Genomic DNA, 15,000 nt, shown 5'->3' on the forward strand with positions numbered 1-15,000 from the left:
GCTTGCAAATATATTCTCTTGCGGAACCTGCGAACGAGGCTGAACGAGAGCAACTCGCGCGCTGAGTAGATTCACGAAAGCCAACGAAAGCCACTATTGCGTCATTGTAGCGTACGCAAGAAAAAAACAACAAATGGTTTTCAGCACACAACGCTGCTCTCGAAGTACAAAGTCAAAGGAGTTTTAACTGCTGAAAATGTCATCTTCGTGGGTCCATCCAGTACAAATAACTTTCAGAGGGGCTTCTTTCGCTAATAACGATCCGCATTTCGAAAAAAGAACCTTTGTGATCAATCCTCGCTCGAACAAATACCGTTTCTGGGAAACCGTCAATACATTTTGCACTTTTCTCACTTGCCTAATTGTTCCTTTTCAAGCAAGTCTCAATTCAAAGGAAACAGTTTTTTGGGTTTTTGCTTACATCTTTGACGTCTTGTTTCTCTTGGACATGTTGCTTCGATTTCGCGTTGGATATTATAGCAAAGGAACTCTTGTCAACAATACATCGTTGATACGTCGAAGCTACCTTCGAGGACAGTTTGTGTTGGACTTGTTGACCATTCTGCCGTTGGATTTTCTTGCTTTTGGAGTCAAGACTCACTTGCATAGTCATCAGACATTGGCTTTATTGAGGTTAAACCGCACTTTAAGAGTGCTCAGGCTTGCATCATTCTTTGGTAAGTTTGCTTTTATTAGTTAGCCGTTCTTTAAACTTTAGTAAAGCTTTTTTTGTTAAATTTAAAGTCCCGAAAACTTCACGTCTGTTTTTTAATTCGTGTCGCATTTTCCGTTTGTCACCTTAAAAAAACCAGTCCTTTAATGTTATGATGACGAAAGTGTTTAAGTGGCCGAAAACAACTTGAAATAATAATTAAACCTTTATTTTCACACGATATGTTTAAAGCTGAACAGCTTGTGCAGTCGTGCACAAATGAAATTAATCAAATTAATATATGTATGAAACCATATTAGTTTTTGAGGGGAAGGGAAAACCGGAGTACCTGGAGACAAACCTCTCGGAGCACAGTAGAGAATCAGCAAACATTCAACCCACATTTGACGCCGAGTCTGGAATTAGAACCCGGGCCGCTCTGATGCGAGGCGAGTGATCTCGCCACTACGCCATCCGTGCTCCCTTATGTGTTTGTTTACTAACTTTATCAAAAGCAGTAAATGGTTTGAATCCAGAAGTCATATCATAATGAAGAAACGTACGATTTAAGTGTGGTCCTGAGAAGACACTGACTGACGTTTCGACAACCTGGGCTAAAGTTTCGTTTCGATCCAGCAATTTTCCGTACGATGTCAAGTACGTTAGTCTGTATATATAAGTTGTTTGAGTTTGTCAAGTCGTTGCCAGATGTAGTTTGTTCAGGTTGTACTAGTTCAGTCTTCTGCGACAGTGGTTAATCCGCGCTCCTATCAGTCGTCAGCGGGTGCCTTTGACGATCTGAATAGCCTCTTGTATGTGTTCAACGAGGACCTCAATATAATCGAAGGCCACTCGGAAAAAGGCTGTTTAGCCTGTGTAGCTAGCGGGATATTTTATAGCAGGACTGTTTAAACACATGCGAGTACATGGGAGAAGGCACATGCGCAACTAGTCCCAGTCCTTTGCCATGCGTTTCAGTGAAAAACATGTAAAAACTCTTTGGAAACGAAAGGGAGAGGTGGTTTTTTCATCGCATGGGAACCTCCCTCTCCTTTTTCACAAACTTAAGCATGGGAATTGTATTTGGACAAAAAATGGAAATGATATTTTGAAAATTGTATCAAAGAATGGTATTATAACGGCATAATTTTTTTGAGAAATATACATGTTTCAAATCCATGTTACAGATTTTGTGTTAAAATGTTCTCATACTTTTTTTGCGTTAGAAAATTAGTGAAAAACATGGTTAACTTGCTGAGTTAGACATAGAAATGTTAAATGGAACACACTTGGCAAAAAAGGATAACTGTAGCGTTAAAGGGACTCGAGAAATGAAGGATGATGGCATTCCATTAGAAAAACTTATTGCACTTGCTCGGGATGGCCAAATGTAAATAAAACTATTTTGAATGAATTGCAGTAAATGATCAAAGATGATGATTATACATTTTGCTGGTTTTGTGGATCCGGGAAGCTGTGTACTTCATGTTGTTCACAATGCGTTTGGGAAAGGCTTAGAGAAGTATGGAAAGGATGTAGATCAGCTTTGTTTGGATGTAGATGCCATTTTTAAGCACAGTGCAGCAAGAAGGGAAAGACTACCAATAAGGACATTTTGACATTCCAGCAGCACACTGAGATAGGTTGGCTAAGTATTGGTCCTGCTATTTCTCGCATTATTGAAAAGTGGGACGCTATATGCCATTTTATCAGAGATCTTGGAAAGGATGAGAAAACAGCACCTAAGAGGATCAACTACAAACGAGTGGAGGCAATGATCGGAGGAGTAGAAAAGGATGTAACTAAAGTTCTGCTTGAATTTGTGAAGAACACTGTTCCTCATTTGAAGATTTCCTTACTCTCTTCCAGAAGAGCGCTCCGACCATACACTTGGGTTATGACAGTATGCGCCTAACCCTCCTCAAGTTAATGCGAAGATTCATACAGCCCACTGCACTGGAAAGCAAATATGGTGCTGCACTTGGTTCTGTTTCTTGTGTAGATGTCAAGTTGCAGCTAACTGGCAATGAACTTGTTACTGGCGTTCAAACCAGAAAGGCCTTGGCGTTCTTAAATCCAGCAAAGCAGGAGCTGGCTATTCTAGGTATTAGAGCATTTTACTCAGCCACTGGAGCCAATCTTCAGTTAAGGTTACCCCTAGGCAATAAGTTCTTGGGAGACCCTGGTTACCTAAGTCCCATCAGAAGGAATCGCAGATCCACAGATGCATCCATTCTTACAAGGAATCTGCAACCTAAATTAGATGCTTCGTCTGTTGTGGATGAGTGGAAATCGTTGCAAGCAGACCACGATGTATCAGACCTTGACACAGATCAGCGTATAGATCATTTCTGGAATGCAGTCTTCCTATTAAAGTCATTTGATGGTAACAGTCGTTATCAATCTCTGCCTACAGTGATGACTCTGAGAGAAGTCTTTCAATAAGTGCAAGAGCCATCACCAGTGACAGGTCAGCACTAAGAGAAGTGACTATCACAGGTTTGCGTACTGAAAAGAAGGCAGTCAGATTTTATGATCCTGTGAATGGTCAACCCGAGAACATTGCAATCACAACAGAGCTAAAACAATCTGTACGGTCAGCTCTCGAGAAAGAAAAACAATAAGATGAAAAGAAGAGGGTGGCAGCTGAACAAAACAAGAAGGAAGCTGAAAAAATACGAAAAACTGAAGACGAGATGCCAGACAGTCCCTTGAAAAGTGCTAGGAAGCCCTAATGAAAGAGGAAGAAGTAATAAGAGCAGACTTAAAGGCAGCTGATGAATTACTTAGTGATGTAACATCTAAACTGCATGATGCCCTCTCGGCAACAACTGTAAATAAACAGAGCGTAAATGTAGCCAAACGGGACAGTGCAATGATAGGCTTGGAAAAAATAGATGAAAAACGAAAATTGCCGAACGGCAGACAGCACAATCTGCTGGATAAAGCCATGTCATCAGCAGCAAGTGCGAGCAAGAAAGAAAGCAGAGATAAGGTTACCCAACTTGATAAGAGAGCAAAAAAAATAATGAGCACATGTCATCTTGCTGGATTTATTTCACATTACTTTTATTGGCCCTATTTTGCATTTGATGACAGTTAACGTGGCAAAGCTGGTTATTTGCTCTTTTGGCTATAAGTAAAGTAAAGTAAAGTAAAGTAAAGTAAAGTAAAGTAAAGTAAAGTAAAGTAAAGCAACCATATTTAACGTCGATAACTCGTAACAGTAATTCAACTGACAAACCTGAGGTCGACGGTGCGCTCATTTTACTCCCCCCTCTCCATCAGTGCTCCGTTTTACGGGTATTTAAAGCTACTTAGCTACACGGAAAGGAAAGAAGTTGAAACAAGGATGCGAGATCCGGGAATCGAACTCAGGACCTCTTGCACCACGGCCGCGCACTAACCGACTGTGCCATCCTTGCTCCTCAAAGTCAATGTCAATGTCAATGTCAAAGTCAATGTCCACCATTGACTGTCTGTCAAATAAATCACTGAGTTGAACAGAGTTGGTGTTTGAATTGTTTAGATGCCATAACGTAGAAAAAGTTTCCTATTTTTTTCCTATTTTGGTTTTTAAACTTCCTATTTTTTCCCTAATTTTTGACCAATATCTTTCCTATTTTCCTATTTTCTGAGTGTCGTTTGTCACTTGACACCCTGTTATTAGGGAGCTTAAGCAAGCGCGTTTTTAAGACGAGGACGGCAACCGGAAGTGAACATTTCGCGTGCCAGGACACTGGTATCTCCCAGATTTTTATACTAATCATTTGTAATGGAGAAATGATACTTAGCAATATAAATGTGGTTGTGTGAAGACAAGTTAAAGGGGAAAACAGCTCACTTCCCGTTGCCGTCCGCGTCTCAAAAACGCGGGTGCTTAAGTCCATTATTATCTGAGATCAATAACGCAGCAAACTTCATCCATCTCTCCCTCTCAACAAAACATTGCTGCTACTGCTCTGTCATACTTCAGAAAGACGAGAAAAGTGGTAATGCAGCCGATGTTTTTCAGGTTTAAGAATAAAAAAAGGGAAATTTAAAGATTGCGGCAGGTTTATGTAATTTTGATAAAGACGTTTGGTCTATTACAGTTAAACATTTTTACTGGTTAGTTAGGTTGAAAATAAAGTCTTAAAACGTGAATCAATTCTTTGATTGCACTCATGTGATACGACGGCCATGTCGGTGTTGGAATCACTCAGGCGCTGCACTTCACCACCTTTTGGGATGTTCACCCTTTAGTGAACCCATAATACCTCCCTCTGCAAGTTTTTCTCTCCCGGTTTCACTAAGTTTCTGTACTGCTTGAACACAGTAGAATTCGCACCGTATGTGGTAAAAGCCTTTTGTCTTTTCTGGATCAATTTCTTAAGTCTCAGGGTCATCCATGGCGTGTCAGCTGAGCTAACGCGCACTTGTTTTGCATGCATTAAAATACAGAATTTTAGAGAGAATGACTTAATGCTGAATTTCGTCCGACGTATCCTCACAGCTCTCTAGTGGAGAGAACAACAATGGCCAGCCAACACTATTTAGTTATCTCCCCATCCCTGCCTGACAAATTGGCCGTTGGTCACGCTTAGTAACCACTCTCTGCTTAGTAACCTTTCTCTTAGTGTTGATGATAACTTTCTCAGACGTCGGGGAAGCTGCCACGATGCTGTGGAAAAGTGTAGAATTCATGCATTTTCGTTAGCACAAGGTCTAGCTTAGCATCCTTGCGAGTAGGTACCTTATAACGATTTGTTTTAGATGACAATGTCTCGATAAACCCTTAATGTTCAGTCGGTTGAAGTCACCAGATATTAAAAAAAACCACGTAGGGCATTTGAACACTATTTTGGTCCCGAGAGGGCGGTAATTTGAACAATCCAATCTTCAACAGTTCAAATGCCCGGGGTTTGTGAAATCATCTGGAACGGCCTTTAAACCGATTCTGAGAGGTTTCGTAAACACTGTAACCACCAGCATATTACCATTTTTAGCCTGCTTATCTGCTCAACCAAGAGTGCCCGGCCCGGCGACCGGGTAACGGGTGTTTTAAACCTTAATTGTTATTTAATTAATCGCGGATTAGTAACCAATCACTTGACACTGAAGATGACTTTCGCTCAGGTTGTCGAGACTACACTCTACCGGACGATGAAAAGGTAAAAAGGGTGTAGACATACGGCATCCTCCTTATTTCAGAAATGTTCGGCGAAGCCTGGTTTTATTTACCAGAAGGCCAAATTTTTCCTTTTACTTTTTTTAAACCTCTTCATTATTTCCTTTTTAGGATCCCGGGAGAACGAGCTGCGATCCAACACAGTTGTTATTCGGGTAATCAAGGATACAGCCATCGGTACAATAACTCTTCATTTAACAGCATGCGTTTGGTATTCACTGGCATGTCATAACTTTGGATCTGGTAACCCCACATGTGACGAGGAAAGTTGGGCAATCAAGCTTAGCACAGGTAAATACTAATTATACTAATTATACTAATAAAAATTGATCAGTTTGATGGTTTCTGAAATGAACGCACTCACTTGCTGTAATAGAATTCAACATTTTAATGATTTTGAATTAAACGTAATTCGTGAGCCACTTTGTTTTACGTGAATTTCCGGCTATTTTATTGTTTTGAAAATGTGGGTATTGTTTTCGAACGGCTGTGGTTAGGTTTTGACAGGACATGGACTTCATATGGATCGATTAAGGCATAAAATAGACCGCTTAATAGTTTTTGAACAAATAAGATAAGACATTACGTCAGCTTTCGTCGCGCTTGCCGACAGACATGACAACCGTGGACTTTTTTATCGGCCACGCATCGACCTGTACTGACCTCTGATTTGAAGTGAACACATTTACAAAGAGAGAGGTGAGTTCTTTTTCCTTTTATGACCTTTTATGTGATGTGTCTAATGCTCCTTAGAGCGAGAATGGTCGGGATATTGACCAACGTTTTGGCTTTTGTGTACAGACGCTACACACATGAACTGACAACGGACTAACCGTTCGTGAAACTTGTGATGGAAATAGGGAAAAATTAAAGCAAAAATAATATGGGTTGGTGAATTTAACGACAGTCTATTCTAATTCAGGAGAGTAAAACTCAAACTTTCAGTAGAAAATAGTCATCTACAGTGAACGAAGGCAAACCGAAGCGCTCAAACACGCAAATCTCTCAAACCTTAGATTATTTTTCTTACTCAAAATTAACACTGCGTGCGCAGTTATTCCTAAGCTTAAACAATCTCAATGACAGATGTCGTCAATGAATTCTTTTGAACGGTAGGAACTTCAATATCTGTTAGCATTACTTGCGAAAATACGTATCTCAAGGTGAAGGATATCCTTTTGTCATTTCCCATACTGTGTTTAGATTTCAGTCTATCCAAAATTTTACAGCTTATAGTTTTGTTGAAGTTACATTTTCTTGATTGGGCAATACCTCGGACAATCATCTAGGTTTGATTGTTTGATTCTCTTGTTAATGAGATGTTACTCATTAAACAATTACGACCGTGTTTAAATGTACAATCAGACTCAATTCGCGCTAAGGTCTTTGTCTAACTCATGCAAATTAATGACTCTGGACTCTTAGTTTCTCTTGAGATCGCATATTTAATTTAGTTTCCCTTGACAATGGCGCCAAGATGTCGCCGAAACGTCGGACGTTTTTATCGTTAGTTTTTGCCAGTATATGTAAATCATCTAGGGACTTCCTTATTTCCCTAACAAATTTGCAGAGTCTTTTCAAGGGGTAGTTGCTCAATTCCGAATGTTTAAAAAATACCATTGAGTCTTCAATTGTTCTCTGTAATGCGTTTGTAAACTTAATGTAGTGTCTCTGGCTATGTTTGCTGGTTTTGGTCACTCGTTTCACCCAGATAGCTTCAAGCTATCGAGAGGCGTGGCCTGACGTCATTTTCCAAATTGGCAAATGAGAGGTATTGGGACCCACATCATCAACAGAAACTTCCGGTTCCCGTCATCTCGTGCCAGACTGCCAGCCTCCTTGGGAGGCCATCCCTCCGTTATTAAACTGCGAATGCAACTAAAACATAGTCTCAGGCTTATCAATGTATACCGATATCGATTACGCTAGTAATACTACTTTTTAAAAATCACCATTTATTATGCCAAGAATTATGCTAGGCAATCTATAAAACCCAATTCTGTCTTGCTGATTTTTCCATTTCCTTTCCTTGTGACGTTAGAAGCATACTGAGGCCTTCCATAATGAAACTTTTCAAGACAGATCACTTGCAGTAGAAAAAAAAAAAGGTTTTTTTTCATCTTTTTGCAAAAGGAATTAGTTGTCATGGTAACGACTCACGTAAAAATGTTTCAGAAAACCTCCAACTCTTGATCTAGACAAGGTTTGCTTTCGAGGCCTTCAATGATTTTTCCTTTTCACTTGCAATTCGTTGTCATGTTGTAAAAGAAGTTAGTATTCTTTTTAGTCACTATAAAAGGGACGATGAGGGCAGCGCTAAACAAAATTGTGTTAGCCAAACTGCCATTGTTCTTGCTTAATTGCGTTATTTTCGTTCACGTGTGTTTTGGGCAATCAACAGATTTGAGTCGACAAACCCTAAGGTCATCAAAACATCGTGTGAATAGTTTTTACCACATGTTCGTATTTCTTTGTCTCTGTTGAATCTCAAAATCCTAAGAGTAGGCATGATTTGAGACTGATAACATTTGATGGTGTCTATATGCAGTATTTGTTTAACTCAAAACTTTAAATTCAGGTGTGGAGACGGTCAGTGTTGGAAAGAGGTACATTTTGTCACTTTACTGGGCGGCTGCAACTGTCACAGGGACTGGGTAAGTTTTTAGCCCCGGCTAACGCCTTGTAACATTGTCGACCAAATGTAAGGAAAAATATAATGATGTCAGCCCAAAGTCATGCAACATAAAACGCTTAACGCTTTATGCAACCTCTTGGTCAATAATGATAGTGAGCAACGTGGGAACGCCGTTATACCGACGCTGTATTCGTTCATTTCTAGCGATGAGAGATGAGATCTCTTCCTTCAGCTTGAACTAACTTAGGGTACTGCAGTTTTAATCCCTTTCGAAATCCTTACGATTATGCAAAATATTAGCAACTTACTTATCAATGCATACTTTAACGCTACTATTCCTTTTCAGTTATGGAGATATATATGCTGTCACATTGGGAGAGAAATGGTTTTCCATACTTTCCATGCTGGTGGGGATTGGATTGTTCTATGGGTTAATTTTGGGTGGAATGACGTCAATGGTGACGAACTTCTATTCAAAGAGAGCCAGATACGTACATCATCTGCGTGTCATTAAAGATCACATGGTAAGGCTATAGAATTGTGGTTTTACGTGAAACTCAAGTTTCGCAGTTTTAAGGCTCTTATATGCTGACATTGTTCACGTCCTTATTCACCTTCGACAAGAAATTTGGAGAATTCACTTAAAACATGGCTGACTAGCTTAAAATTTCAGCGTGTGAATGTAGCTTGTCGTATATGCAAAACGGGAGTTTAAAGGCCCGTGAACTTTTATCCGTTCCGCTATTGGACCATAGCCGCCTATGGTCCCGTAGCGGAACGGATAAAAGTTCACTATTTCTTTACAAAAGTGAATTGAACCGTTCCACTTTTTATCGGACCCGTGCCATTTTTACTCTGTCGTGTAAACGCGCCTTAAAAGTCTGAAAGCCTGAAAGTGCTGCATATTAATTATGTGGCGTACACACGCACTAGTGAGCTTTTGATGTCATTTTCTCCTTGATCCAACTCTGTCAAGATCTTAAAGTTAGTAATGGCTCACCATTAAATAGGAACATTCCAATTAAAATAAACAGGTGTCTTTTTTAAATCAAGGCTTAAGACTTTGGTCGCTTAGTGTTTGGTTAACACAGTTTTGAAATCCAAAGAAAAATGAGAAATAATTTTTTGGTCACAGGGGCACTTTAAACGAAGTCAAACAGCGAAGTTACTGTGTCGACGAAGCACAGAAGGTTTGGCGGTCGCCCGAAAATTATGCAATTGCACATACTCGTAAAACTCGTAGAGTTAGTCTTACCTTCGCTGCAATCTTAAGTTTTTTTTTTGCCGATGGTGGAAAAGGCGACTAAGATGACAATGACAGTGATAATAGCAACAAAAATATAACAAAACAAAACAAAAGATAACGAAGAACTCGTACCATTTCTTGATTTGCTTGCTATAGGTATAATTATCTCTGTTCACCTTTGGTAATTTGCTTTCTCTTATTTAAATATTTCCTAACCCTTTCTTCACGTGTCAATCCCAACTTACGAAACTTAAATGATTCTTTTTTAAAGGCAGACATAAATATCTCTTCAGATGTACGTTCGAGAGTCATAGCCTACTACGAATATCTGGTAAGTGTTGATGTAGTGGCGATTGCACTCACTTCCAATCAATGTGGCCCGGGTTCCATTCCGAGCTCGGACCATATGTGGGTTAAGTTTGCTGTTTGCTCTTTACTCTGCTCCAAGAGGTTTTTCTGCGGGTTCTCCGGTTTTCCCCTCTCCTCAAAAACCGATATTTCTAAATTCCAATTGGATCGGATGCAGGACATTCCTGAAAACCATCTTGGGTGAGTAGAGCTTCCCGGGTAAATATCATGATTATTATAAGTCGAATTTTATCTGCGAATAGAGTGTTTTCCCTCTGTTGTTCTATAATGTTTTTACGATTTTGCTTTCAAGCTCAGCGAATAAACATAGATCGAGAGATGAAGACTTTCGAACGAGAGCCGAGGACGTATCCGTAGTTTGGAGGGCTTCTCACTATCGAGTAGAGTATTCGCCTTCACTGAAGTCCCTTTTATAATAACTTTTACAGTAGAAACGATTTGTCAAATAGCTATTTTTTAAATTTCTTACCAAAATTAAGGAAGAATCGCTCCGATATCGCACACAATCTGTTAAACGTTTGCTTGAAGAAAAGGTATTTAAGAAGAATAATTTACCGCAATTTTCGTTCCACAAGGAGGAATTTCTAATGTTATGCGCCCGGTATGGCAGCACTTCGTAATTAGCTCCGTCTAATATTAGTTTCGACAATCTTCTACTTAAGCAATGGTACCAAATCTTTCAAGGCAAGACTTTAACAGGTTCGGAAACAGGTTTTGGGCACGATATAGAGGAAAGAGAGCCGGACGGTCAGTTAGAGGGAAAGACCAATTTCAACGCCGAGGAATCGTCATTGTTCAGTCGCGCTAAGTGAAGCGTAAATCTTGGGGAAAGTCGCATAATCCCAACATCTGCGTATGGGTCCTTTTAAAACACCCTCCTGCTGACCGTTCTGGCAAGGGGTCATCCAAAAATTTTGTACCAGCCTTCTTCCTCTGAAATGTTATGTCGCTAACTCCTAAAATTCATGAGGTTCGCCATGTTGTTCAACATGCAAATTTCGATATCATTTGCATAATCGAGTCATGGCTAAAACCACACATACGAGATTCTGTTGTGGAGAAGGATGGCTCAGTTGGTTGAGCAACGGGCTGTCACGCGGGAGGTTGTGAGTTCAACTCCGGCCGGACCAGCACTCAGGGTCTTTGTTCATTAACTCTGTAGGAAGCTAAAGATCCCACACGCTATTCGAAAAGAGTAGGCGACAGTGTTCCCGGTGTTGTAGTCTCACCTTTCCAGCATGTGGTGGCTTGGCAGGATTGCTTGTGAATGAGACCGCAATTGTGTATAACAGCCAGAAGTCAGGCCATTTAGCCAAGTGCTGGATCCTGACTGAAACTCACTCAAACATAAAATACCATATTGCTCGCCGTGACCGAGAGGAAATAATGCATGGCGGGGTTTGCATGTACATCAAAGATACCATCCCCTTCTCGATTGTTGAAGACCTAGCAGATGAATCTCTCGAAGTTTTATGGCTGGACAGTCGACCTCATCGACTCCCGAGAGGCGTGAATAATATTATTGTCGAGGTAATCTATCATCCTCCGCCGTTAGCTTTGAACTCGGAAATGTTGGTCTATCTGATGAAATGTTTGTCCTTTATCGAATCGCGCCATTCCAACTGTGGGATCATCTTGCTCGGTGATATAAACAAGGTGGACACAGCGAAGTTAAAATCGAATTTCGATCTCAAGCAAACAGCTTACTTCCCTACGCGCGGACGGAATACACCTGCATCATCAGGTTCTAACGAACCTTAATTAAGGATTTCTACGACCCACCAATCGAGCGACCAGCCTTTGGTTTGTCAGACCATTGCTCTGTCGAAGTACAACCTAAAGATCACCTGACAACCTCGGAAAGTAAGATCACTGTCAAATCGAGGGATCTGCGAGCAAGTAATCGTCAAGCTATCCGTTCCTATCTCGAGCAAGTAGATGTTATATCGCTTATCAGCACGGCCAATCAAGCGAAGAGAAAACGTCCAACCAACCTTAGAGCCTGTTCCAATCTCTGAGTCTAGTCTTGTTGTCACCTCAGCGGAGGTTTTTAAAGCTCTCTCTGCAATCAACCCTATTAAGGCCCATGGGCCTGATGGGATGCCTGGATGGTTACTCAAGGAAAACGTAGACTTGCTTGCGGACCCGATTCGTGATATCATGAACACCTCTTACCGTGAGGGCTGCCTCCCGCACGCCTGGAAGGAGGCTGATGTTATTCCTGTCCCAAAGCAAAGGATGATCCTAGATATGACCAAGCATTTGCGACTCATCTCACTGACCCCACTCCTGTCTAAGTTGGCAGATGATTTTGTAGTGGAGAGGTTTGTAAAGCCAGCCGTCGTAGCCAAGATCGACAGCCAAAAATTCGGCTCCATTCCAAATTTCTCAACAGTACACGCCCTCGTCGACATGACCCATCGTTGGACCAATGACACCGATGGCAACGGCGCAGCTACCAGGGTTGTTCTTTTCGACTTTAGAAAAGCATTTGATCTAATCGATGATTCAATTCTGGCGAGAAGGCTGCGCACCTTTGATCTGCCAAACATGATTATACATTGGACAACCGATTTCCTCCAAGATTGGAAACAGAGGGTGAGGCTGGGGCAAGACTCCCATTCTGAATAGCGAGCCATTCCTGCCGGGCCCTATATAAATGATATATATCAGGCCAGGATTTGACTGCGGGGATCGGACGGTCCCACAAGGGACCAAACTGGGTCCTTGGCTGTTTTTGATGATGATTATGATATCAGCGTTCCTGGCGTGCAATTATGGAAGTAAGTAGACGATATTACCATCTCGGAGTCTGTGGTAAAAAACCAACCAAGCAGGATTCAAGCAGCTGTAGATGAACTTTGTGACAAAACTAAGGCAGATAAGTCCCAACTTAACGAAATCAAATGTAAAGAACTTAGGATAGACTTCTCTAAGTCAGACAAGGGCTTGAATCCGGGCAATGTAGATGATACGAATCTCGAGGTAGTCAACCACGCTAAGCTCCTAGGACTGAATTTAAGTAGAGATCTTAAATGGAACATTTACATCTCTGAAACCGTAAAGAAAGCAGCATGTAGGCTGTACTTTCTGAGAAAAGTTAAACGATCCAAAGTAGCTACCAAAGAACTGACTCAATTCTACATTACACGCATAAGACCATTGACCGAATATGCTTGTAGGCAATAGCCTGCTTAATTATCTTAGCAATGACCTGGAGCGACTTCAGAAACGCGCAATGCATTATCCATCCAGAGCACAGTTACGGCTGAGGCTCTCAATGAAGCTGGCCTTCAATCGCTTTGTGAAAGGCGCCAGAGCATTACGTCACAGTTCTTCGAACAGATCGCTAACGATGAGAATCACAGATTCCACCTTCTTCTCCCGGAGGTGAAAGCATTGAATTATAATCTTAGAAAGAGTTCTAAGTTTGAAACTACCTAAATGCAAAACGAAGCGTTGTCAATCTAGTTTTATTAATCACAATTCAAGATTTTACAATTCTTAATAAGTACGTGTATTATATAATTATCTAGGATTTTACATATTTGCATATTTATATTTTACCATAGTAATTTTAATTGTAAGCAAGTATATTTCAGTCTTTGACTGCAATTCTTTTTAAGCAATAGACCACAAGTTTCTATGGTTTTTAGGACGATAAACCACGCGGGATGTTGGTAGAACAGGAGAAGAATTCGTAAATCTCGAGCCACAGGCTAGTTATTTACGAATTCTTCGAGTGTTCTTCTAACATTCCGAGATCGCGGGTTTAAACCTAATCTCGTCTCACCACGCGTCCAGCCGTCTCTTCTCGCAGAGGGTACCCGAACTCGAGTGAGTGGCGAAAATCGAGTCTTAGTTTTTGCATGAATAAAATATTTACGAATTTAAGTAAAAATATACATACACTAGGTTCTATCAGTCGTATAAAAAAGAGAAGACCTTAAATGTAATATAAGTACAGAAACTGATTTCTTGATCGATTGTTCTCCCAAGAAATCAGTTTTCGCTTGAACACCTCGCGCGATCGTAGGACCAACCAACTGAGGTCTAGTTCGGGTGTTTTTGTGTGGGATTTCCGCACACTTTGTCAGCACCGACGATATGGCCGGTTCTTGCTCTGCACGTTGTTAATTTTTGTTTTGTTTTGTCGGTGAGCAGACCCAAACTTCCACTCGGCCATATAGCCAGTGGGACTTCCAATCACGCAACTTATATGTTTATTTGCCAAAAGTTGTTAAAACGTTAATGTCCTCGAAATTTTATGAATATTCCGCTCTTTATTTAGTACAAAGTAAAATGCCCTTTTGTGTTATTGAAGCGCTTGATTCGAAGCGAGTATTGAATACATAAAAAGCCATTACGTCATCCATGGAAGGTGTCGACCTTGCAACTTTTATTGGTATGGAAATAACTACCGTACTAAAGATAGCGGTGGATAACGTAATTTTTAAATTATGTAACTCTCGTGATTACTTTGCTAGCCCTTTACTCGTGTAAAAAACCAATTAAATTTAATCGTGACTTTTAAGATAGAAAGCTGTCAGTTGTTAATAGTGTTATTATCGTATCGTTCATACTAATACATATCCCGAAGAAAGTTCCAGATTAATTAAGGCCATTACGTCATCGGAGATTTTACAACGGCTACGACTGATGGTGCAATCAGAGATTTCACAACGGCTATAAGTGATGGTGCAATACGTTCATGTGTAGTCGTTGTTGTGTTACAGATTGATCAGGTGATTTTGTGTCTATAGTCATCAGTGAATCAACAAGGACTGCGTTAGAATGTGTACTACGTTGCGACTATAGTGGTAAGAAAACAGATAAAGTTTCAAAGCGCGGTTATAAGATCTGAAAGATCTTCTTGTTTTTTTTTTTTAGTTTTGTCGGTGGGCAGACCAAAACTTCCACTCGGCCAT

General features: G+C 40.6%; 1 protein-coding gene across 1 annotated transcript in view; it reads left to right on the top strand.

The window, feature by feature from the left end:
* Positions 1 to 609: 609 nt before the first annotated feature.
* LOC138001467 (uncharacterized) overlaps positions 610 to 15,000 on the top strand; it is a 181,506-nt gene continuing 167,115 nt past the window's right edge. Inside the window, exons 1-5 of the mRNA XM_068848086.1 lie at positions 610 to 677; positions 5,934 to 6,113; positions 8,401 to 8,476; positions 8,804 to 8,981; positions 9,975 to 10,034. Coding sequence (XP_068704187.1) covers positions 8,859 to 8,981; positions 9,975 to 10,034 — 183 coding nt within the window. The 5' untranslated portion in view covers positions 610 to 677; positions 5,934 to 6,113; positions 8,401 to 8,476; positions 8,804 to 8,858. The remainder of the gene's footprint in view (positions 678 to 5,933; positions 6,114 to 8,400; positions 8,477 to 8,803; positions 8,982 to 9,974; positions 10,035 to 15,000) is intronic.

This window comes from Montipora foliosa, chromosome 1 (assembly GCF_036669935.1).
Source record: "Montipora foliosa isolate CH-2021 chromosome 1, ASM3666993v2, whole genome shotgun sequence".
Classification (NCBI taxonomy): Eukaryota; Metazoa; Cnidaria; class Anthozoa; order Scleractinia; family Acroporidae; genus Montipora; species Montipora foliosa.